The following is a 27,109-nucleotide window of genomic DNA, read 5'->3' as shown; positions in this document are numbered from 1 at the left end:
AGTGTCTTTGTGTGTTTTGTTGTACCTTCTTCGATAAATTTTGATAAAATTGAAAAATTGTTTGGTATAAATAAAAGTACCTCGTTGAATTTGACAGTGAGCGTTTTCAACTTTCCATAAAATGTGGATCTAAATGTAGGTGGCTAGGCAAAGTTTTTGGTGTTTTCGCTTAAGATAAGGTCCAGCCTTCCCACCTGTCCTTATGGGCCTAACTCCTTTTGTTTCCTAGCTTTCTGGCCAATTTTTATTGTAGCAAGAGTTAATAATACTGTATTATTCACTCTTGGTAAAAAAAAAGCCATCCATCAAGAGCTTGAGACTGTTTGTGATATTGTCTGATGGCTGGCACAAGCACACCAGGCATCAGAGAGAGTAAAACACTCTGTCCTGGCCTCAGGGCCCTGGCACGCCTCCGTGACTCCCCATCTGTGACATCCAAATGCGTCAGAGCTAAAGGTAGCCATGGGTGCTGCAGGTTTAAGCCCTGCAGTGGTTATCACTATACCTAGCTCAGCCTGTCACCCCACCCTTTCCCAACTTGTTACAGAGTTGGGAAAGGGTGGGGGTAAAAGAGCAGTGACTGACACTTCAAATCTGCGACTGCGCAGATTCAAGGTTTCAGTTTCATGCTCTAGAGAGAAGTAGCAGGAATCTAAATGGGGCCTCTGCAGGCAGCAAGCTAAGTAACAGGAACGTTTACATTATTTGTGTGTTAGGGTGAGAGTGTGTGTCTGTGAGACAACATGTGCATATGTGATTATTTCCGAATGTGTGAGTGACAGAGAGTCAGTGAATCGGTGAGCCAGAGTGCATGAGATTGAGTGATAGGAAGAGTGAATACGAGTGACAGTGAATGAGAGGGAGGGAGAATTACAGTAACCATAACTTAGTATTACTGTGTTTGATACTAAATGAGCCACAGTGTGAGTGAGTCAGAGAATGAGTGAGACATAGTGAGTCAGAGTGAGAATGAGTGAGACTGGGTGAGTGAGCCTGAGTGAAAATGAGTTAGATTGACAGATCATGAGTGACACAGAGTCAGAATGAGTGACACTGAGTGTGTTGGAGTGAGATTGAGTGAGACTGTGCTAGAATGAGTAAACTAGAGTGAGACTGAGTGAATCGTAATGAGTGGCACTGAGTGAATCGGTGTGTGTGGGGTGCTGGCTCTTTATATAGTGGATGATAAACAGGTACACTGTGTAAAGACTTAAGGCAAACCCCAAAGGAATTACAAAGGCACAAATCACACCCCAATGCTCTCTTTTGTGGTAGTGTGGGCGAGCAGCTAAGCATGTAAGAGGATAGTGCTAAGCATTTATTGCACACATAGGCAGTAACTGAGACCACACTCAATAAAGAAATCCGACACCACTTTATAAAAATAACACATGATTTATATGAATTTAGATGCCAAGATCATCGGAATTAGGTAAGTAGTTTTTGAGGATTCATTTTTGCAGTTTTAAAAAATGGACACGGAGCAATTTCTGAAGCAGTAATGGAGGAAGACATACATTGCATACAGGTATTTCACAGAAACTTACGCAACCAATCTCCTGAGCTTAAGCTAATTATAGGGCAAGGTCCAAGGCAGCATCAACGGGCAGCATCAACGGGTCACCTCAGGCGGTACTAGGGCAGCCGGGTGCATTTTCTGCATTGGTGACCAATGTTACTCAATGAGGGAAAAACATGTACTGCTTTCGGGGACTTAACAGCGACTTACGACACCAGTCTCCTGGACTTAAGGTAAGTATGGGGCAAGGACCAAGGTCACACCAACAGGTTACTCTGGAGGCTCTGTGGTGTCTGGGTACAGAGATGTGTTCCGGCGTCGGGTCTCTCATTCACTTTAATGGAGAAGTCTGGTTGCTGAAAAGCTGCAAGCTGGGGTTGCACGACCAGTCAGTCTGAACCAACAAGAGAACTCCGGTCTGACGATGCTCAGGGATGTGGGGACACCTCTGGTCCTCTTCTCCTCAGGCCAGGTCAGCCGGGTACAGAGGTGTGCTGAGGTTTCGGTTTTCGTCACTAGAGGCACTTGTGGTAGAGGGGGCCTTCAAAAAAAGCCTGCAGGCGGCATCGGTGATTCCACTGTGGACAAAGCCAAGGTGGGCATTGTCTCTGGAGGGTCGAGGGACCACACTGGCTCGTTGGCCCTCTTCAACTCGGGCAAGGGGGCACGGTTGCAGTGGTGCTTTCCTGTGTCAGGTTTGTGACCTCGCAGTTCTTTTAGTGTGCCTGCAGGATGCAGGGAAGCAGCTCTGCTGCTCCATGGAATTTCCTGAGTCTTTCTTGAAGGCAGGCAGTCCTCCCAGGCTTTTGGAGGCACAGCAGCTGCAGGATAAGATGAGTTTTGCATAATCTGGTGGGAGCAGCAAACAGGCCAGCAGGGTTGGCGCCAAGTCAGTTGCTTATCCACAGCTCGTCGGTGTCCTTCTTCCTCTTAGGTCTGCAGGAGTCTGATTTTCTGGTGCCAGGGGCTCCCCTAAATGCTAGATTTAGGGGCATTGCTGGGTTGTAGGGTAATAGCCAATAGGCTACTTACCCCTGGAGTCACTAGTCTTCTGGGGCAATTCATTTTTGGCAGTCTGTTTGAGTCCTCATTTCTCCGTCTTTGTTTTACTACAGATGATGCTTAAATGCATATATACTGGAGTCAAAACAAAGGTATTTTAAAAAAATATGTCGACAATCCAGAACATGTGTTTTAGCTTCAAAGTTGTTTTTGTTGCTTTGATGGTATTTCATGCTGGTTCCAAGATCCTAAACATTATCATTGTGAATATCTTGACACAATAACGTGCAGGTAGTGACATGCTTCTGTTCTCATTTGTGTGAAGACATAGGATTGCATGCTAAAGGCTTCCTGGAATAGCAGTCTTTAAATGAGACCTCCAACAAGGAGCCAAATACCCAGCTCCTCTTAGTTAAAAGGTGCATAATTAACAGAAATGACACCTCAGCCTAGTGCAAGGGATTTGAACAAAGCACTGGGTGTAGTTCAAGCTATTGTCTGTGCATTTTTCACTGGACTCAAGGTTGTTCACCTTCTGACATTGTGAAAAACTGGATCTGCATAAGTAGGTATAAACCAAAAATGTATTGTGAGGCTAAAAATTGAGAGTCGTCCACAAGTCTTTGGCAACAACAAACCTCAGTTCAACATGGTTAATGTTTAACAACCAGGAATAGTAATAAAATTCATGAACTTAAAAAAATTCTGAAGCATTAAGTCGATGATAACTTAGTTAAATCAAAGGTAGCAAGTCATGCTTTTAGTGGGCCATTTGTGAAATGGGTTTTAAGGCCACAGTTTGATCCTGTGTGCAAACGAAAAAAATAGTTTCAGTATCTGCTGACCAATACTATGTAACTCTAGTGCAAGACATACAAAGGGTACTAATAATAGTACTATTAGTAGTATCCAAAGGAATCTTTATATAGGATCTGAAAAGAGAACTAATATGCATAATAATTGTAATTCCAGGAAGTAAGATAATGATATTCTAAGTCGTAATACACGATTATGAGATTCTTACAAACAGATCCCTCACGTGCTGGAAACGGTCCGACACCAGGATCAAGCATGGCATGTGTTCTGAGTCGGTTGGCACTCACTTGGCTGATAACACAAAAAAATGACCGTTTTGCAAAGCCAGCAAAGCTGTGCAGGATAGTTTTTTGAGTTGTCATTATGGTGTGTAAATCCATATTTCTCCAGTAACCATGAAAGATTATCCATATTTCATAGGGCTCCTTGTTATATTTTCCATACTACGCAGTATGGTTCTTTATTTTGTCCAATAGCCAATATACTATATAGCTTTATGAATACGTAAACATTTATGGAATTTAGTATAGTATACTTACATCACTGCCTGTACAGGAGTGACATTTTCCTTTATATTTAATAACTTTGGTGTTCCCAAAGTTTGCAAGCACATTGGCCTAATCCTTGAGTGCTTATTCCATGTTAATTCTCCTGGGGACAATTCTGCTGCAACTATACAGTTAGTTCAAATGATTAGGGCATGGTTCAGCACATGGATGCAGCCTTTGCACCCGTAGCCACTTACACACAGCCGGGTTAGGTGGAACTGTGGTTGATGCAAGCTCTGCACTCAGGTTGCAGCTTTGGTGAAATATCAGTAATGTCATTGATGATGTAATTTGAGATGCCATCAATGATGTATTGTGTGACGTCATGAGCAGCATATGGAAGGGGCCTAAGTTCTAGTTTATGCAGTTATCTATAACAGAATTTCAGTGATTTTTAGGTTGTGCACTTATAGATTTTATTTATTCGTATTTCTGGGAGTTTTATAATGTAGCCTTAATTTAATATAAGAAAAGGTAGCTGTAATATTGAGTGTGTGTGTGTGTGTGTGTGTGTGTGTGTGTGTGTGTGTGTGTGTATATATATATATATATATATATATATATATATGTATGTATGTATTTCCTAGTTCCAGCTCCTCCCAGGAAATCCGCCATTCGTCTAGTGGCGTGCAGAAGCTGGTAGAGCCGCAGCCGGCAATTTGTATTCCATGACGAAAATAAATAACAGCGAGCTCTCAGTTGTAAGTTCTAGCAGGTCTTTATTCCAATGTAACGCGTTTCGAGAGACAGAGCTCTCTTGATTTATTTTCATCATGGAATATATATATATATATATATCAAACAAATGCTTCCAACGGGATACTGAACAGTACCCCCAAGGGAGAAAACGGACACTCCAATCAGGATTTCGCTTGTAGCAGAATTCTTTTTATTGCATTATAAAGTGAATCGTAAGTGCCTCAATCCGAAGCGTTTCGGCGAACTCGGTCGCCTTGCTCACCAGATGAAAGTGATTAGTTCCCAACAGTTTTTTTTAAAACAAATAACTACCAATGAAAATAACAGTTGTCATGTGACCTTTGATCAACATAATTACCAGACTTATATTCAAAAGGTTGAGTTTTGGAAGACAGACTATTATGAATGGGTCCCTTTTGAACAGTTACTCAAAACATTCAAATACATTTGTAAAAATTTATAAAAACATCTTGTTTACATTTTACAATTGCAGGAAAAATATTGATTTCATATAACTGTATCAAAAGAGAGAAAATCAATCATCACAGCCGAAAATAATTATACAAAATAGAAAATTGTTCCATATTGAAGTCACATTTCAATCTTGAGTAAATTTGATTGTAATTTTAAAAATCACTGCATAATACAGATCGATTGAAAATTATTTCCCTATGTACATTGTCGGCCATGATCTAAATCAATTAACATCTATATAATTATCTAGTCAATCTATATTTTTATTTATACGTCTCCACTATACCCAAGTCGTATTCATGACAAACTAAAGTGCTAAGTGTGAAAGTGCTTTAAAATAATAAAGTGCTCATATATTCCCAGCCGGGAAATTACAGTTCTCTACCGGAACTGATTAGGAAAAGTGGGAAAAGGGCAGCAGGGAAAACTGTATATCAAATCCTATAATGGTCCCTTAAAGTCATTGTGGTCATAACAATTACAACCGTCTGTATCTTATTGTCATCACAAATGAATCTTTGATCTAGTGGAAAGAAGGTTATCTTGTTTACAGGTTAAATCCAAAACTGGACCAATAAATCAAGAGATTTAAAGAAAGTTAGATCATGTCTGTGCAAATGGCGCCAATAAATAGTATAAAACCGTAAGTTCATAAAATACAATATAAATTCATGGTAAAACAGCTAAATACAGGACACCAGATGGAGACATAAAACTAAACCCAGAATAAATATCTTAAAACTCCAGTACAAAAATGTATCTAAAAAGGAATTAAATTTCAGCATTGATGTTGCTAGTGGCAGACCCAATCATCACAAGATAGATAGGTAGAAAGGCCAATTCTACTACTAGAGGGGATCATGATTTGCTTAGAGGTAGTGATGTAAATCATCGTAAATGTTGAGCCCTCTGGGAGCCTTAGTGTCGAGCTCTAAGATGTACTTGGTTTCCAGTTACCTGAGCAACTTCTCCCTGTTGCCTCCTCTTTTATTGGGTGGAATACTATCGATTACAAAGTATTGTAGGACATTAAGGTTATTATCATGTTCTGTCTTAACATGCCTTGCAACCGGATAGGAGGGATCTGAGTTCACGGTTGCTCTCAAGTGCTGTAATATGCGAGCATGTACCTGGAGTTTTGTGCTCCCTACATACCGGAGACCACATATGCAAGCGAGAAAGTACACGGCATAGTCTGTTTTGCATGTAAAATGCCCTTGTATCTTCATTAACTCATCAGAAAATGCATTCTTGTAAACAGTGGTATTACTTCCAAATGTACATGCTCTGCACGTACTGCACTTAAAGAAACCCCTTTTGGGTGAAAGCCAAATATCTTTGTTATACAGCTCAGGACTCGTTTTAACCAGATCACTTCTCATAGAGTGTGCCTTTCGGTACGTAAAATTGGGTTTAGAAGGTAAAACCGCATTAAGCACTCCATCAGTTACAACTATTGGCCATTGTGAGTTGATGATCTTCCTTATGGTGTTGGATTGCCTTCTGTAAGTAGAGATAAACCTACATGTTGTTTCGGGCATGTTAGTTACTCGAACGGTGATACCAGATGTTAGGGATGCATTCGTTTCTGCACCACAGATGAGATTTTTCTTCTTCAACAAAGATGATCTTTCCTTGTCATTTGCTTTTTGAATTGCTAGGTCTAGCTTATGTGCATTTAAGTGATTTGAGTGGAAAAGCATTTGTGGTTGCGTAACTCTGTGCAAGCCTCTGAAGAAGTGGTAAAAACCATGAAATGCGTCAGGCTAAGATGAATGCTGAAAATGTTGGATTCCTTCGCTGCTGCAACCTTCATTAAAGAAATCCCTCAAGCAATACCAACCTGTGTAAGGGCTCTTCTCTAGGGGTAACTCTTGTTGAATTGTATTTTACGGCTGACCCAGCCGTGGAGGAGCCCCGCTGCTTAACGCGGACCCCTGCGACGTCAACCGGCGTGCGCGGATTGGGACAGGTGCTGAAAATGAAGGCAGTTATGTGCAGTGGTTGAAGTGAAACAATATTCAGCAACCCACTGTGGATGTTATTTGAATGAACATTACCAGAATTTTCGCACCAGCTCACTGCAGCAAAACTATGCTACCACAAGTTCCAGAATGCCGTGTGTGAGGCAACGCCCACTAGGGGGCTGGATACCGTGATTTAAGTGGAAAAGCATTTGTGGTTGCGTAACTCTGTGCAAGCCTCTGAAGAAGTGGTAAAAACCATGAAACGCGTCAGGCTAAGATGAATGCTGAAAATTTTGGATTCCTTCGCTGCTGCAACCTTCATTAAAGAAATCCCTCAAGCAATACCAAACTGTGTAAGGGCTCTTCTGTAGGGGTAACTCTTGTTGAAATATATAAATATACTAGCAGCCCGTCCCAACCTTGTCCGGGAGTAATCAGGCTTCTAGACATTGTGCAGCAGCCCGGCCCCCCGCCCGCCCCGACATTGTCAAGCAGCCCGGGCCCCCGCCCGCCCTTGTCCCCCGCCTGCCCCGACCCCCGCCTGCCCGAAGCCTTACCTCAGCCGCCGCTCCTCCCCCGTGCTCCTCATTTCCCAATAAGGCTTAAAGAAGCTCGGGTACGACCCTTGCTGAAAAAACCAGGAGCTGAACCAACAAATCTGAAAAATTATCGACCAATCTCTCAGCTGCCGTTTATGTCCAAAGTTTTGGAACAGCATGTGCTACAGTCGATGTCTGCTTTCCTGGAATCACACAATCTTCTCCAGGGACGCCAAGCAGGCTTTCGGGCACATCACAGCACCGAGCTGGTGATGCTCTCGGTTTTGGATGAGCTCAGGGACGTGGCTGACAGTAGGAAACCGAGTGCCCTGATACTTTTAGATCTGTCAGCGGCATTCGACACTGTCAGCCATAATCTGCTCTTGGACAGACTGGCGAGTTTTGGAATAAAGGACACAGCTTACAAATGGCTAGAGTCCTTTTTGACAGGGAGGCAGCGGTGGATTCAATTGGGAGAGGAGATTTCTGAGTTGGGCAGGATGAACTGTGGGGTTCCGCAGGGATCCGCGCTATCACCGTTACTTTTTAATCTCTACCTGAAACCCCTTATTGAGTCCTTAGCGCAGATGGGTTGTCGGGTGTTTAATTACGCGGACGACACCCAACTGCTTTTTAGCATTGAGAACTCTAAAGCAGCACAGCTACATATACAGGAGGTCCTTAGGTATACAGTTAGCTGGATGAGTGACAATCTGCTGAAAATTAATCCCGAGAAGACGGAGGTTTTGGTGGTGTCAACTGGCATTTCACCATGGGGAGACTTGTTTTGGCCAAAAGAACTTGGGCCCACCCCAACACCAGTGCCCAATGTGAAAAGTCTGGGTATAAAAATTGACAAGGACTTGTCGATGGCTACCCAGATTTCTACTGTCGTAGGTACCTGTACTGGCCTAATAAGGCAATTGCGCAGACTAGTCCCCCTTTTATCCGAATCCATGCTTCGGATGGTGGTTTCGGCCACCATATTATCAAGACTGGACTATGGCAATGTCCTTTATTTAGGCCTACCAAAGAATTTGATCAGTAGACTGCAGGTCGTTTTGAACGACACTGCACGTCTAATCTTCAAACTTCCGAGAAGATCACATGCATCCCCCTTACTGTCTAAGCTTCATTGGCTTCCTATGAAGCAGAGGATAGAATTCAAGAGCCTGTGTATTGCACACAAGGCAATCCATGGGCAAGCCCCTGTTTATATTAAGGATCGTTTAATGCCTTACAACCCGAAACGAACCTTAAGATCATCCGACGCCTTGCTGTTGACTTGTCCCCGTTTTAATATGGCCACAAAAGGCGGAAGGTCCTTTTCCATACTTACCCCACTGTTATGGAACAAGTTACCAGTTTCCTTGCGCAAGGAGTCAAATCTTCTTTGCTTCAGAAAACAGTTGAAAACGATCTTGTTTAGGGAGGCTTTTGGATATACAGGTTAACCTGTATTTGGTTCTTATCTTTCTGTGAGTAAGAATACAGTGTGTTTTCTTTGGTCTGGAGCGCCTTGAGACCTGTTGGTGAGTCGGCGCTATATAAACCAAAGTAACATAACATGACATAACATAACATTTCACCGCACATTGTGCAGCAGCCCGGCCCCCCGCCCGCCCCGACATTGTCAAGCAGCCCGTGCCCCCGCCTGCCCCGACCCCCACCTGCCCGGAGCCTTACCTCAGCCGCCGCTCCTCATTTCGCCGCTCCGCCGCTCCTCGCCGCTTACCGTTCCTCCCACCTGTCCGCCGGTCCTCACCGCCATTCCGCCGTTCGTCACCGCTCCTCCCCAACACTGCGCAACCTACACTCATACAGGAAAACCACTCACCCTGCACTCACACTGGAACACCACTCACCCTGCACTCATACAGGCACAGCGCTCACCCTGCACTCATACAGGAACATCGCTCACCCTGCACTCATACAGGCACACAGCTCACCCTGCAGTCATACAGGCACACAGCTCACCCTGCACTCATACAGGAACACCGCTCATCCTGCAGTCATACAGGAACACTGCTCACCCTGCACTCATACAGGCACATTTGCTTACCCTGCACTCATACAGGAACACTGCACAACCTACACTCCTACAGGAACACCACTCACCCTGCACTCACACTGGAACACCACTCACCCTGCACTCATACAGGCACAGCGCTCACCCTGCACTCATACAGGAACACCGCTCACCCTGCAGTCATACAGGCACACAGCTCACCCTGCAGTCATACAGGCACACAGCTCACCCTGCACTCATACAGGAACACCGCTCATCCTGCAGTCATACAGGATCACTGCTCACCCTGCACTTGTACAGGCACAATAAAACCAAGCACTTATGTCCATGGAAAAAGCTAAATATCAGAAATAATGCCCTTTAAAACAAAAATAAGCGTTGGAAAGACTTTTAAGCCACTTTCTAAGATTGGACTATTTCTGCCTTTTCCGTTTTCATATTGCTTTTCAAAAAAATGTTTTGTCTAAACAGAAGCGTTCAGATCTTACAAACAATATGCTGCTAAGGCCGCTTTGGAGAGCAGGACACCACGTTAGGATGACAACACTCTGAAAGATGAAAACTGACTCCAGAATTCCCAGCGCTTTTAGGTGACCTCCAGACGCCATAACGCACTAAAGAAAACAACCTGTTGAAAATAAAATGTAAACGTTTGTACAAAAATGCGGTCATGGAGATCAGAAGCAGTCAGTGCATGTGCATAACAAAGGGGGTTCGAATCAATTTAAATTTGCTAGTGTCCTAAACAATTTCAAAGCAGGCCGCCCTCTACAACAAGTCTAAGTTGCATTGGCGTAATGAAATGCGAATACAGAGCAGGACACTGCCCAGATTAACAGAGGGGCTCCTTCATATATTTGTTTCCAGTTATGGGCTGTCACAGAGCAACTACACCGACACACACTGGCAGGCACTGACCACGTTAAGTAGGGGGCAGCACTGTTGGCGCGCTAGTGCTATTAATAAAATGTAGAGTGCACTGAAAAGAGATACCTCACTGAAGCACAACATATTTAATGAGTAGATTTGAGTAATGTCAATTGTGCAGGCACTGGCAGCACCTCGCCGCAACGACTTCCACCGCAGTAAGAACTGGCCCGGGCATGATTAAATTGTGTAGCTCAGCAGTAGCTGCATAGGAGGGGGCCCCCGCTGGTGTATGTTTGTGGGAAACAGTATGTGGGGAGTTCAGCTGATCCGACGGGCGGGATTGTTTTAAAAATGTTTCAGAGAGATGTATTATTTTGTACCGTGTACGCAGCCTTGCACAGCACTCAGGGTTACTAACTTTCCACATTTAGTTGCCACTCTCGCTACCAATTGTGCATGTATGCACGTGCTAACCTTAGTGCCCCGTCACCGACTAAATCACTTACTTGTCACTGTCGGAGACTATGCCTGTCCGTGACTGCTGCTACATCGATGGTGCACTCTGCAGCCTGTTCTTCATCCAGGCTCTGTTGGCACTCTCGTCCCGGCGGTCCGGCCCTGCTCCCACTGGCCAGCCTGACTGAGCCGACTGCACTTAGTGTTTTGCGCCATGAGAGAGAGACTCGAGTCTGGTGGGCAGACTCAGTGAAGGCATGAGGTGGCTTTTAGGCAGCAGCTGGCGGAAATTTAGACATGCTGGCAGGGGCACGTACCTGCCGCTTCTGGAACCCCAACTGCAGGTCACTCACCTTCCTGGACGCCGCTCCTCCCCACGCTCCTGACGTCGACACGCAGGTCACGGCCGGCTCTACTTCCAAGGGACTACTTTTTTTTTAATGTTAACTTTTTAAATAACGAATATTTTTATACTTTATAGCCTATGTCCATCTGCACACCCTGACGATTACAATGATATATCTGGTGTGTGGATTGGCGCTGTGGTTCCTGAGTTTACCCACCTCAAAGGTGCAAAGTTCTTCCTTTATAATAGTAGTATATATATATATATATATATATATTAGTTCTCCAATACCCACAGAGAAGAAGAGAGGCACAGGACTGCAAGCATGCAATCTCTTTATTTTCAGCAGGACATAACAGAGTGCCTCCCTGACACGTTTCGGTCACCTGTCGTGTACCTCTCTTCTTCTCTGTGGGTATTGGAGAACTAAACTACATTTGACGGCAGCACGGGACGGCACCACCTAGCTAATGTCCGTACTGTGTTGGCAGGAGGATTGAAGGTGACTTGTGCTGCTGCAGATTGCACTGTTCGCTGTTCCACCTTATGGAACTCCACTCTACGAAACTCCACTCTACGCTATGCCACTCTATGCCACTCCACTGTACGCCACTTAAGTGTATACCACTGCACTGTATGCTATTCCTCTGTATGGCACTGCACTATACGCCACCCCACAAAACACAACTCCAATGTACGACTATCCACTGTACGCTATTACACTGTATATCACTCCATTCTATGGCATTGCCCTCTACGCCAGATTTAATCTATGACCTCTCTCATTCCCATACAAAGCTGATGGTGCTAGGGGATTTCAATCTCTGGCCTGAGGGACCAACAAACTCTGCCTTTGTGGAGTTGGTCCAGGCCTGCTGTAATATTGAGTTGCAACAGCTCGTACTCACCCAGACTCATTCCAAAGGTCATATTTTGGATTTACTTTTCGCCGACGCACGTCTAACGTCTCTGAGAAACGTTTTACCTCAGTGCTGGACGGACCACGCTCTTGTCCTCTTCTCTCTCTCGTGTGCAGCCGCTGCTACTAAGAAGGGCAGGATGGGAGGTACTAGGATGGGTAGACAATGGTCTAGAATTCTCACACGATCTATCCTGCCTACTATGCTTCCGGACGGCTTCACTCTGGGAACCAGTGTAGACATGAGCTATGAGACCTTTTGTCAGCAAATTTTAACTTCTCTTGATTCCTTGGCCCCAATGCGTACTATTAGAGCTAGGACTCACCTTGCGATGCCTTGGTTTTCAGAAGAACTTCGGCAGCTTAAGCTGCAGTGCAAACAGGCTGAGAGGGCCTGGAGGAAACAGTACCTAGAACCACACCGAATCCTCTTTAAACAGGCATTGGCGAATTATAAAGCTCAGATTAAGCTGGCCAAGTGTAGATTTCTAGAGGATTCGTTGAAGGCGGCTGCGAATAAGTCGCAGGCTCTTTTCAGAATTGTGAAGGATTTGGCCCACCCAGCTTGCACAAAAAATGTCATCCCGGCCTCTCAGGCTCTTTGTGACTCGTTAGCACAAGCCTTTGAGGACAAAATTGCTACCTTCCTATATAATCTTGCCCCGTCCACCGACAAGATGGCGGATATTTCCTCCTTGAATGAGATCAACAAGGAGGGTGATATTTCAACGGGATTGGACAATTTTCCATTACCATCTTTTGAGTATTTCTGTGCCTTAGCGGATGGGGTGTCCTCCGGATCTCCAGCGGATCCACTCCCACCGAAGTTCTGGAAATTGTTTCGTGATGAGCTTTTTCCTCCACTCTTCTCGATCTGCTGCCAGTCCCTGGGTTCCGCTCGAGTGCCAGACTGCTGGAAATTGGCAGTGGTTTCCCCACTGCTGAAAAAAGAAAATCTGGAACCTATGTGTCCAGCCAACTACAGGCCGATCTCCTTGCTGCCTTTCCCAATCAAAATTCTGGAGAAACTGGTTACAAAGCATCTCTCCAACTTTCTTGAGTCCACCGAGTGTTTGGATGTGGCCCAGTTCAGTTTCAGGCCAGCACATGGGACGGAGTCGGCGTTGGTGACTGTTCTTGATGACCTCCGGACGCGTGCCGACCAGGGTCAAGCAACCTTTTTAGTGCTGCTTGACATGTCGGCCGCGTTCGATACGGTCAGCCATGCAATTTTGATCAGGAGATTGACGGAGGTTGGAGTGTCTGGTCTGGCCCTGCAGTGGCTGGTGTCGTATCTCGACCATAGGCACCAGGTGGTGGCCCTGCCACCCTTTAAATCTGACGTCAGGAGGGTTGGGCAGGGCGTACCACAGGGGTCGGCCATTAGTCCCATCTTATTTAATCTCTACCTCCGTCCCCTGATCTCGTTGATAACATCGTTCGGCATAACAGTCACCAACTACGCAGACGACACCCAGCTTATCTTCTCGTTTGAAGGTAAGGAGGCGGTATCCCAGGAGGTCTTCCATCGATGCATGAGCACTACGGCAGAATGGCTAGGCAACAACTCCCTGCAATTTAACAGCACGAAAACCGAGGTGTTACACTGCTCGATGGACCGCACCCCTAGGCCTCTCCCATCGGATTTCTGGCCCCCTGATTTCCAAGGGACTGGCTCTTATGTTGAATCGGTGCGGAATCTGGGTGTGATGTTCAGTTCCAGTCTGCAACTAGATGTGGCGGTGAACAAAACGGTAGCCACTTGTATGGCACTGCTTTGCTCGCTGCGTAAGATCTTACCCTTGCTCCCTGCACAGGCCAGACTAGAGGTAGTGCGGAGCATTATTTTAAGTCGACTCGACTATTGCAACGCACTGCTTCTGGGGGCACCTGCCATCTTGTTGGGGAAACTGCAGCGAGTGCAGAATTTCGTTGCCAAATTGGCACTGTCGCGCCGTCGCCTGGACTCCTCTGCTAAGGCACTCAGGGACCTCCATTGGCTGCCAATTTTGCAGCGAATTGATTTTAAAGCCCTGTGCTTGGTATTCAGGGCTCTTCATGGTCAAGGTCCCCTCCCTCTGCAGAACCTCTTCTCTTGGTATACCCCGGGCAGGCCACTCCGGTCAGCTTCAGCCTACTTGGCAGTAGTGCCCAAGATCCGACGCTCCCGGATGGGAGGTCGAGCCTTCAGGTTCACCGCAGCTCGACTGTGGAACTCTCTTCCTCTGGACCTGAGGGGTATGGAAGATTTTCCTTCTTTTAAGAAAGCCTTGAAGACCCACTTGTTCCCCAGGATGCTGCAATAGGGTTTCGGATGCTGGTAACATCTTGTATGTCATGACTGTCTAAGCGCCAGGATGCCCGTAGGGTGACAGCAAATGCGCTATATAAGAATATCTATACATACATACATACATACATACATACATACATCACACTAATCTACCCCATTCTACTCTATGCCATTCTGCTGCACCACTCCACTCTATGCCACTCCAGTCTATGGCACTGCACTCTATGCTAGTCCCCTCTACTCTGCTCCACTCTGCTCCACTCTGCGCTATTCCAATGAAAGCAATTCCACTCTTGCCATTATACTCCACGCTATTCCACTGCACGCCACTACACTCTACACCACTCCACTATATGCTATTCCGCTCTGACACTCCACACTGTTGTACTGTATGCCACTACAGACTCTTGGCATCAAGCTAAATGATAAACTCACTTTGCACTCCCAGATTGGTTCGGTGGTTTCTTCCTGCTTTCTTACTCTCCGTACTATCCGCTCCATCTCTCGCTTCTTTTCTTTCTCTGCACTCAAACTAATTATGTCCGCACTGGTCCTGTCCCGCCTGGACTACGGGAACATTTTGTTCAATGGCATCCCTCAGTACAGCCTGCGTAAACTGCAACTAGTGCAGAACCAGGCTGCCCGCCTGGCCTTCGGTCTTCCCAAATTCCACCATACCTCCCCCCTCCTGAAAACCCTCCACTGGCTCCCTGTGCGGGAACGCGCCCTGTTCAAATTAGGCTGCATGGCGTTCCAGGCCAGGACTGGCCTGGCCCCCCTTTTCATATCCTCTGCCATCAAGGCCTATGTCCCGGGCAGAGACCTCCGCTCCTCGGCACAACTTCTTTTAGCAGTACCCCGCTACCGGAAAAAAAAACAGGGTGGCTCAAAATTTTCCACTCTCGCCCCCATGTTCTGGAATTCTCTCCCCTTCCATCTTAGGTCCCTCACCCAGTATTCCAGTTTCCGCAAAGCTCTGAAGACCTTTTTATTTTCCCAGTCTCTTCTCTCGTAAGCCCTGCCTGCCTTTCCAGTCGACTTCTTAGCGACTGTTCTTGCCCAGTTGGCTGCCTGCTACTTTAGCGCCAAGAAACCGCCCAGGTGTACGTTGCGCTTGATAAATATTTTAAAACTTAAACTTAAACTACACTGAACCTCACTCCACTGTACACCACTCCACTCTAAGGCACAGCTCTCTACGCTACTCTACTGTACGCTATTACACTCTACCACACTCAAATCTATACTATGCCACTCTACGCCACTCCACTGTATCGCACTCCGCTGTGCAACACTCCACACAACTCCATTGTATGCCACTCAACTCTATGCCACTCCACTGTACTACATTGCACTCTACTCTACTCCACTCTACCCCACGACAGTACACTTTACGATACTCCCTTCCACTGTAACGTACCACACTCCACTTGATCACAGTTCACTCAACAACAGTAAACTCTACGATTTCAAAATGTTGTTTTATTAAAAATAAAACTAACATTGAAATGTAATGAAAAAACAAAGGTTAAGCCTATGATATAGTGAGGAAAACTTTAATTATTCTTTTTATATAAACCAAACTTAAATTACACAAACATTAGAAATTCTTAAGTTATACCTTAAATTTACGCACCACCTTCAAATAAAAAACGGTATTTAATCTTTAGCTTAAAACAAAAGTTAAAGTACAGAATTTTTTTTATTTCTAAACGTATAATTTACGTAACACATTTAAATTATTATAGCACGCGTACCTCCATATACAGTGTATTCAACTCGGTAGCCACACTACATGCCTTCTTCGTGCACTGCTTATATTGTTTGATATTATCTCACTTATGCCATGTAAAGTTACAGTATTTATCGTATTGCAAATCAAATCTTTTGTGTGAACACAGTGCATGGTAGAATGGCGAATTATAGTTAATGTGTAAATGTATGCATTGTTGTATAATTTTAAAGTATAACTATAACCTAAGAATTTCTCGCCTGTGTAGTTAAAGTTAGAAACGGTTTTACATAGCAAATTGATGTTTTTAGTTTGGTAATAACTTTGGTGCCTTTTGTCAAATCTTCATGAAACTTTCTAAAAAAAAAGGTTTATTCATCTCAGCTCCTTCCTGGAAAGTTTTGGGGTGATCTGTCAACCTGGGCCTTAAAAAAGGATCGGTTTCAAAATGTATGTTCCCGTTTCAATTTTCCATAGAAAAATTGAACAACAAGAACTACTGAACAGAATTACACCAAATTTGGCAGTAACTAGGTCTTTATTCAGATACGTGATTTTTGTGAGTTGGTGTAAATTGCTTCAATAGTTTTTGAAAAATTAGGGTTCAACATGTCTATATATATGTATAGCGAGAGAGAGACGCTGTAGTCCTGCAGCAGATCAAAAGATAAGATCTGATTGACTGACTCGTATAAAAAAAGATATTTGGCAGCCTCATTCCCCATTTCCTTAAAAAAAAAAACATATAGAGTGGGGCCAAAAGTGTTTTTTTTAGCCATACTGCGGTAGTGCTGCAGATCTGAGGTACCATTTATAGAAAAAGCAAAAAAACATAAGGGCAGGCTTTTGCCCTTTTGAATTTAAAGCCCTTGGAGTGGGCCAGGGCCCGGGTGATTGGCACTTCTTTTTTTAAAAGATGAATATTGGTATTGGGCACCTGCTTGGAGCCCCCTCCCCGGCATGGATATCTGGGACCCTATCCCTGGGGCCGAAAACGTATTTATTGGGGAGTGTTGTGGGGGCTGCAGGGAGCACAGCAGTCCCTAATGAATTTTTCAAAAAAGAAAACTTTAAATCTCCTGGGCCATTAAATGCATGATCGCAGGAGAGCATATCATTATTTTTAAAGAACTCCAAGCTGGAACTGCATCTGGAGTGTAGTACCGCTTATGGTTGGTTCTGTGGCTGCATTTTGTGGCCTGTAGAGTGTAAAAGAAAGACTTCTACACATATTTAAAGTTGTTTGAAACAAAAATGCTTTATTTTAAATATTTTTAAGAAAACTAATATGCATTGCCAGGTGTGTATTAATAAGGTTTACTTTGAAATATTGCTACTGATAAATTATTGTGGAGACTTTTTGACAAAGTCAGTAGGTCTCCTTCATATATGTTGATATACTAACTCCTTGCTAAAGCCAGTAGGCCAGATTATTATATTGTGCTGTTGTGACTCTTTGTCAAAGCCAGTAGGTCTGCCTTAATTGAACTGACATCTCTTTATATTCTTACTTTATGTTAATAAAAAACTCTGAAATTCACTGAGAAAAGCAAAGACTAAAATGATGTTATAGTTAGATCTGGAAATAATATCTTACTTATAAAAAATCTCAGAAATTCACTGAACAAAAACCACAAAAGGTGCCATTGTAGTTGGGTGAAAATGTCAGTTAAAAAATAACATAAATTTAAAAAACCAGTGAAATTCAGCAGTTTCAGGTAACTGGAATAACTATAACTCACGCCCTTGTCATGCACTGCTTATGTCCTCACATATTACAACACTCATGACATGTTCTATGACATCATTGATAACATCACTTTTCACAACTGAAATTACATCATCGATCACAACATTTTGCATAGCGATAATCCTTTGGGACTCCCATGGGTCACAGTGCCCCCCCCCATTTTTTTTTATATTTGAACCCTGAGGGGGGTCCTTCTTGGACCACCACCACATGTTCGAGGGAGTCAAAGAATCACTACCTTGCTCCGTATGGCCCCCTATTCACAAAGAACCTCTGCACTAGGGCAGAGGTTCTTGAGTCGCGGTGGAATCTCTGCACTTCTGGCGGGATCTCTGCAATGAGAAACTGCAGTGCGGAGATCCTACGGCGAATGAGAAGCCTCCGCCACGAGTGCAGAGGCTCTTTGTGAATCGGGGACTGAATGTTTTTTTTTCCATTTTCAAGACATCAGAATGGCCACATTTTCTTTTATGTTTCGGCCAGCCAATCAGATTACTCCCTCCAGTGCGACCGGAAGACTGCCAACAGGAAGAAAAGCACTCACAACCAATCAGATCACTCCAGTTTTTCAACTTGCGGTCCTGCATGTCTCCCATGGGAGTGTCGCAGGTTCAAATATATCTCTAGATTTTGAACTTTAATTTTGCAATAAATAACTAAACAAATTTACACCGTTTCACAAAAAGCATCCATTCTGGATAAAGATCTAGCTTTCTGCCAAATTTGGTGTAATTCTGTTCAGCCCTTTTTCCTCAGTATTGTCTAATTTCTTCTATAGAAAATTCAGAGGGGGGAAGGAAAAAAAATAAATTGGGATTCCCCCATTTTTCTTGGTCCCCAATTTACAAGTCGGTGTTAACTTTTCGGAAAAAGAACTAAAGTGGATGAACAAAGTTACCCACGCATTTCTCAAAAAGTCAAGGATTTTAGTTAGATTAATTTTGCAAATGTATTTGTTACTTTTTTTTCCAAACGAAAAAGATCAATCAAAGGTGAAAAGTAATATAAAAGGAACATTTTCAATCAGGAAGTTTGAATTAGAATATATCAATCTACTATCTTCTTGCACTCACATCTCTTGCGTTCATGCACCTACCCAAGTCTCTAGGAATATTGCTCTTTTAAGTATATTGGTTGGCATTCATGTCATTTCTCTGTGCCCTAAATTTATTCTGTCAAAGTTGTGCTGTTTGTGACTGTGTTGAAGGGTGTTTTCAGATGAATTTGCCAAACTTCAGCTACAGACCTGAGAAAAGCATCATTTTTTAAGTGGAATTAATATAAGAGAAGGGATTGGACTCAAATAAGCCTGCTATATAGTTTGTGTAGTGGTTTTTAGAGTATTTTAACAGCTAACAGTTCTGAGGGTTTGATTTGTTTGCAGTTCCTTCTGTTTCTCCAAGTCCAATGAAGAAACGATTGGTCCCTCCAGGCGACTTATTAAAAGACTGGCACCATACTGAACAGAAATGGGACATTCCTACTATCCCTTCTGAGAAGGACAACTCCAACCAGAACAAGCAGGCTTCCAGTCAAGGTGGGTTTACCTCTTTAATTTGAGCTTGCACTGTATGATGTGAATATTTGCTGGTACATGGACTGATTCAGAAGTTGCCTCTATATATTGAAAAAACCCTTGCTCTTTGCCCATACATATATCTATTATGTCTGTGAATTTTTTGTAAAATTATTTTTAGAATAGCGAGCTACAATGGGAACTCTTCATTTCACTGTGACAAAAGTAGTATTGGCTGAACATGTGAAAAAAAAATGCAGCAATTTTTAAGAACCATAAATTACAATTTTCATGAAGAAACAGTCTGAAGAAAGGTCAGCTAGTGGAAAACTTGTTTACTCGCCTCAATCAGTTGTTATGACCGCTTCATTAACAGTACACTTGATCTCTATTAAATAAGTTCTGGATTTAAAGAAAGGTGGCCTTGTGGCTTGACATGATCTGCATGGTTAGCACCCTGGGTTCTTGCAGGGCTATCACTTCTGAAGTCAACAGGGTTGTAAACTTAACCTGTTTAGTGCTCAGTGATGGCTCGGCTGTATGGTGCATAAGAAAATCCATGCAGGATTGTGGTCAATTGGCTGCTGTCAAGGCTGGGTGGGATGAGGGATCCTTAGTTCGCCCGCCTTAATCATAGCTGTTTAAGAGCAGAGAAACTGTTTCATGCAGATGTCTACATGATTTACTTCACTGGAAAAATACCGATCCCATGTACTGTTCTAGGCTCTAAAATGTTAAAATATTTTATGTGTTTACTTCAGAATTATCTCTAAAATCTATAGATTTTAACCAGTGCATTTGAAACATGCTTTTAAGACAATCATGTGGGCCCATTACAAAACCAAAATAAGCCCTTGGAGTGGTGGAGAATCTGGACTGCCTCAATCCAACCGTGGATAAGTTGGACATGCAGCCTAAGCTAGCCGGCGGCAAAATGACACAGGTTTTTACACATTTGCTGATGTATTTTTAGCTTCCAGTCTGTATGTCTCAGTTTGGCATATATGCCTTCACAAGTGAGTGAGCACGTGCTGTAAGGTGAAGTGTTTCATGTGTGGGTGAATTTAGTGTTCGATTTTAGTCCTCCTGAAAGACTTCCGATGGAGAGCACTTGAGCTTGAAGTCCTGCAACCTACCGCAAGTGTCTTCAATTACCTATTTTTATTTTTTTTACTTCCAATTCCAGGATCTAGCTGAGACTCTGTAATAATCTAGTCATTGGCCTTGCTCAAGAGAGTGATGTCAGGAGTGTCCATTTTCTGTCAGCTGAAATAAAGAGGAGCAGGGGGCTTAAGTAACACTTGAAGTGCAGTGAATGTAGCTTGCACGGTTGAGGATGGATGGGAGTCGATGCTAAGGAGAGACCCATCATCACCCTGAAAGAGCGTCTGGGGAACTGTTACCTGGATGTTGTGTAGCTCCTGATATTTGGAACACCCTAGTATTAAATATCCCCTATACCCAAGCACATTGATGCCCAACAGAGGGAGATTGATTCGTCGCAGGCAGACCAGAATTTGCAGAACTCCCACTAGTCTAACAATTATTGAGTCTAGCAACTATTCTCATTATGATTTTAATTCCAACTTTCCATAAATCATTTTGGTTACACCAAATCTCCTCGATAAAGAAATGACCATAGTTCTCCATAAATTGCAGCAACATGACACCTAAGGTCAATCATTCAGGAGTAAACATTTATTTTGACATGACTAAATAATGCTAATTATATGGTAAACCTTAGGCACCATGGTTCCCTAATATTCATTTTCCAAATGTGGGATTTCTTCATACAAAGCATTAAATACTACGGTACCAGAGAGTGGGATGGGCTATAACTCATGCACGACAAAACCTTGAGCTGGTCATGAAACCCCTCCCTTCCCTCAACAGTGGCATTAAATAGTATATTACACTCTTCAGCTCTGCATTCATGGTTTATCTATCCCATGGCATTTTTTATCATATGTATTTGTTTTATGTAAAAGTATTTAACCAAAACAAGGATTTAAATGTGTTCCATAAGTTGAAATCACATTGAGGATGCCTCTGACTAGTAGGAGAGTAGTTTCGATGTATAGTGCCAGTTTCTGAGGACTGTGGCAATAAACTGGAATTTGACATTTGCACTGTAGTAATAACTGTGTGACTGTGTGCTTATTGGCACAGTTGCTATAAACATATGCTCCCTGAACCACTACATTTATTTAAATATAGGTGTGTATTTAACTATAAATATATATATATATATATGTGTGTGTGTGTGTGTGTGTGTATATATATATATATATATATATATATATATATATATACACACACACACACACACACACACAGAAGATCCCTGCAGATAGCGCAGAAGAAACGAGCCACTTCAGGTTGCAATTGGACATTTTACGGGTTCATATATATATATATGTATATGTATATATATATATATATATATATATATATATATATATATATATATATATATATATATATATATATATATATATATATATATATTCCACATTCCACAACCACCACCTCCCTCCAACCGCACTTTCCCCACAATTATAGCACGGAAGACACCGGTTAGTCCGAATGCTTGATTTTGTTTTTACTTGTATTTTAACATGCGGCAACACCCAACACAGGACGTCTACGTGTTTCAGCTTACGCCTTCAACCGGGCAACCCCATTCCCCACAACCATGGTGATATATTTAGGAGCTGCTTTAATGGAGTGTGTCCTCTCATCAGCATGGCATCCCTGGCTGCAGCACAATAAGAGCTTAGTTCAGGAATGTGCCTCACTTCAGAGAGAGGTAGTTAAGTCAAACTCTTTGTGGTCCTTCCCTGTGGTTTGTGTTGTGAAAACATAATCTTAAACTATAATTCTCTAGGAAGTGCTGATGTGTCAGACTCCATAACAACCCTTCGTTACCAGTCTGTGGTTCTCTGGCATGTTACGAAAAAGGAATCTGCAGTTTCCAAGGAACCACCTTTTTGCATAGCATCTGAGTCTTGTTTAAAGTTGTGTCTTCCAAATTTAAATACAGCTTTTTCATGCTCTTGTTTGTTTCTTTTGTGTCGTGGCTTTTTAAAGTTTGCCTTGCTGCCTCCTAATGCTGCCAGGGAAGAGTTGTGATGAGTTTAAATAAAGAGACTATGTGTGTGTTTTTGTCACAAAAGCAATAGTCCTGCATTATCATAACATAGAGCAACAGAGCTGTTTTAAAATACAATAATTAACAGTTATGAATTATAGATTCAATAAGCACATTGATAATAAAGGTGTTTAGCGGTTTTGATGTTTTCAGACCCTGTCAGAGACTCCACTAAAGGTGGAGCGCTTATTATATGGTTTCTAGCCGCTGCTCAAATGGCGCCAAGTCCTCTCGATCACATTTGGTCAGCATCATCGTCGATTCTGGGGTTTGTAGTTCTGTTTTTCCCATGATAATGATGGGCCTCCAAGTCCATAGTGTTTGTCCCTTTAAATATAAAAAGCACTGGACTAACATATGACATTGCAGTTATTTATAAAGGCCTACACAGAGTTTTTTTCATGCCGCTGCATCTCTTTTTTTTCGTCGCCAGTGGCTATTGCTTTCTGGATACTAATACTCCATGCTGCTCTCACTGTCTGCGCATCTATATCTTTTCTTGCCTGGCGTTCCCGGTCTTTGCTCATTTTCAGCTCTAGCCTTTTTTCCCCCGCTTCTCACTTCCCCTTCTCTGTTGCATTGCCTTTCTCATTCTTTCCCTTTCTGTGATTGGGATGCACTTCATCCAGCCTCCTTCCACTCCCACAAGTTGAGCTATATGCGATGAAAGCCAACATCTGCCAATCAAGAACTACATAAGGCTCAGAAAGAGGACTTGATGCGTTCTCCTTCTTCCCCGGTCTGCTGCCTGGGTAGAGTTGGTGAGCTGCAAACTAAGGCTTCCCATTGCAAGAGAGTCTGCCCTTTGGAAGAGTTACAGGATCCAAAAACATAGGGCAAGTGTGGCAACGTTGAATATTTATTGATTGGCATAGAAGGGCCCAGTTGGTTGTTAATACAATAGACATGAATATGGTACCAACAAGCCACCCACCCACTCACATCCACCACCCACCTTTCCTTCATTGTCAGTGCTTTAAAAAGACTGTCATGCAGCATGAGTGCTGTGTTTTTTTTTTTTTTTATAAAAATCTTTTGAAAAAAAAACTATGACATCAGATAGCATAAAATATGCTACAAAAAAAGTCCAGACAAGGTTACACAGCAAATAGATTTTGGAACTCTGCGTATAGTTTACCTCTCGCAGTGAGTTATGGGCGGACACTTCTGTCTTGATTGGATACAGATGTTTGTTACTATGTTGTGCATTTACCACTAAGATCTGTGTGTAGGTCACATCCCTTCAGGACTGACTGGTTCTGAAATTCCAGCTTCCACAGTAGGTATTTTGAGAACCTTTGCCAATTCTAGCTTCCACAGTAGGTATTTTGAGAACCTTTGCCAATTCTAGCTTCCACAGTAGGTATTTTGATTACCTTGGCCAAACCTTCTACCTTTTTGGCATAATCAACTAGACTGTTGTCTTCATACGACGCTTTCAAAGGAGGCAGTATATGCGTTTTGGCATAAACATAAGGAAGCTTTTATTTCATTTTTAGTCTTCGGTGTCCTGCAGTGACCTACTCTCGCCCTCAGTCGGGTAAAAAGCCTCACTGTTCATTGCTCCCCCTGCTGGGTTTTATATGTAGGAAAAAATACAGAATTCATGTGGGAGTCCAAGCCTTTGATCTTCAGGTGCAAATATTGGTAAGTGGGCTAACTAAAAAGGTTGCCCAGCCTTAGTTGTGTGTGGCAGTATCATTGATAGTGTAAGTATATGGGAATAGGAGGTGTCGACATGACACATGGAAGAGAAACTATGATAGTGTGGAGTGGTTTGCAATTGCCACATGCCCTGATCTTGCCAGGGTGTGCTATGATTGTTACTGTTTTAGTATTTTGTCCAGATTTTTTACTCTGAGACACTGTAGCAAGAACAGTTTATGGGCCTAGGGATTGCTATTCAGTAAGCTTGTAAATGTACTGTGATTTACCTGTCATTATTGTTTCTTTTTTTATTTAGGTAAAGACACCAATCAAAAAAGGGCACAGGAACAAACTTTGAATGATGAAAAGTCTCCTGTGAAGGTACGCAGTCGTTAGTTCCTCTGATGTCATTGCCACATACTCTGAGTAAATGTAAAATTAAATCTATGTATGAGCATGTCCACTGGTGGATGAGAAAGCTTGTCCTTGGAAGTAAATGCTGCATTTCGGCTCATTGGGACACAATTCCCCAAAACAATCTGTTGCGGTAAAATGTGCTCCAGTATCGAGTCCTCCTATTTCACTGTCGAATGAGTGACCATCGTGCAGAATGCCTTCATAGGATCAAAAGTAGAAAAGTGACCATGAAAGTTCTTGTCCCCACTACTTAATGCGAGTGTGTACTTTCTGCTCCTAAGAATGTTTCGAAGTAGACAGTTTTTTTCTTGTCTTGCCTCTAAATGTATGCTCTGGTGAGGATGATATATATGCAAGATGGCTTCAGGCTACCCTGTAAACAATGTAGGAAAGCATCTCCTACCTATTAAGAATGGGGCAACAGATTCTGACAAGCAACTGGGAATTTGACAGCCTAGCCTTATGGAAGAAGCGCTCACTGTAGGAAGATGATTCCTTGTTAGGCAGTGGTTTCAGCCAATACGTCAATGCGAATGCTGGTTGGTTTATCTATGTAATTTATTAATATATTGGTGTTAACTGAAAGTACGAACTTCCTCAAGGTTACCTTTTTTTGAACTGACTGAAACATGTTGTTGCTACAACCCATAGATAACAGAAGCTGCCAAGACAATGTCTTTAAACAATAAAATTACGTTTTCAGACAAAGAGTAACAATTTTTGATGAGTCTAGTTGTGGGTTGTGGTTAATCTTTGAAAGTCATTATGTAAATCCCCCGGTCAAATGTGCAGTCAAACCTGTGGTTTACCACGACATGAGCAAGATTATATAAATAGACCATAGCTTTAGAAAATACCTAGAAATACAACCTGTGCTTCAGACCTTCATTTTCTTATCACTCAATCTTAGTTGTGTAATTTTTCCTTCTCCCTTACTGCTTTTCACTGAGATTTGCCTTTACCTCAGTGCCAGTAAAACTGTGTTTTTAACTAATATAATTAATCACCTTTTGATCCTTCACTGACCTCTGTTTAAATTCATCGCTTTTACTTTGTCTTAAGGTTAAGGGGTCCTGTTGTTGCCTGAAGTGCAGCATCCTACCTTCTCAATAGTCTGGTACTGCCTCTACATGTCTACTATAGCCGTTGCAGCCTCTAATTCTCTCTCTGCCAAGCCTCATTATTTTATAAACTAAAGTTAAAGATTTCACACCTGGAGTGGGTCCCCATAATGTCAGAAAGCAGCCCCTATTTTCCCCTGCTGGTTGGCCGTTCAACAGAGGCTTCTCTAGCCCTGGACATAGTGGATCTCAGTAGATAATCTAACCTTTGTCTATTGGCTTACTAGCAAAATGCAACTTCTCAAATCTCTGCCTCTTCATTCATTCCTAATACTAGAAACAAGAATTGTGGCATTCCTCAGGGCTCAATGTTATCTCCTGTTATTCAATCTATATATGATACCATTAATTCACTTGATCTGTTAATTTGGCTGTGGTTTGTTTCTTTAGAACGGATGATACAGACATTGATTTAAGGTAATGTTAATTCAGAAGCCACACAACTACATAGTTGCTGATATAAATTTGAGGAATAGATGAGTTCAACTACTTGAAACTGAACAGCGACAACAAAGAGATCCTTTGTCCAGCCAGGCCCTCACAGATCTGGGATCAACCGTTCTAGCCTTCCTCTTGATACCTTAAGCCAGGTCTTTCAGCAATCACGGACCACGTTATTGCAGTAGTCAAGAACTGTTCTTTACAACTTTGCACCTTGAAACATAGTTCACATCTGTTTAGGCTTCCCCACAAAGTGCAAACTGTCAATGCATTTGTGCCAACACGTCTTGACTACTGCAACTGAGTCTACCTTGGCAACTGAGTTTGCCTTGACCTGCTGATTCAAAAGCTTCAACAGGTTCCAAACTTTGCTTCTAGACTGGTGCACCACATAAGGCTCAGAGACCACATATCCCCAGCACTGGTTGCCCTACATTGGCTTCCCGTGAAGACTGAAATGTATTCAAACCTATTTGTTTAATACACAAATCTTGAATTGCTCATGTAGCTCTTTGCTTAACTTTTGTTTAAGCTTCTATAAAGAACCAAGTGTCTTGAGATTAAAGGGCAAACGATTGTTGATAGTTCCAAGATTTCGCCTTAAAACCTTTCCTGTAGCGGCAGCTGAGAAACTGAATTCTTAGCCACTTAAGTTGAGGTAGCTGTCTGACCTGTTAAAGTTTTGGAAAAGACTTAAAACATTGGTGATTTGCAGTTGTTTACTTTGGTCTTTTGCTGCGCCATATTATACTTCTGCTATGATTTTTTAGCACCAAGAGACCCCTTCTGAGTTCAATGAAGCAATCTACAAAACAAACATAAATAATGTATAATTTCTATGATTCTGTGACTTTCCC

General features: G+C 42.8%; 1 protein-coding gene across 3 annotated transcripts in view; it reads left to right on the top strand.

Moving 5' to 3' along the window:
* Nucleotides 1-27,109, top strand: part of MICALL2 (MICAL like 2) — a 189,722-nt gene that overhangs the window by 139,149 nt on the left and 23,464 nt on the right. For all 3 annotated transcript variants that reach the window (XM_078664948.1, XM_078664949.1, XM_078664950.1), the window contains exons 10-11: nt 19,344-19,496; nt 24,590-24,654. In XM_078664948.1, the coding sequence (XP_078521074.1) occupies nt 19,344-19,496; nt 24,590-24,654 (218 nt within the window). The remainder of the gene's footprint in view (nt 1-19,343; nt 19,497-24,589; nt 24,655-27,109) is intronic.

Source organism: Lissotriton helveticus, chromosome 10 (genome assembly GCF_964261635.1).
Source record: "Lissotriton helveticus chromosome 10, aLisHel1.1, whole genome shotgun sequence".
NCBI classification, from domain to species: Eukaryota; Metazoa; Chordata; class Amphibia; order Caudata; family Salamandridae; genus Lissotriton; species Lissotriton helveticus.
Note: the sequence above shows the minus strand (reverse complement) of the source record. Positions and strands in the feature narration are given on the sequence as shown.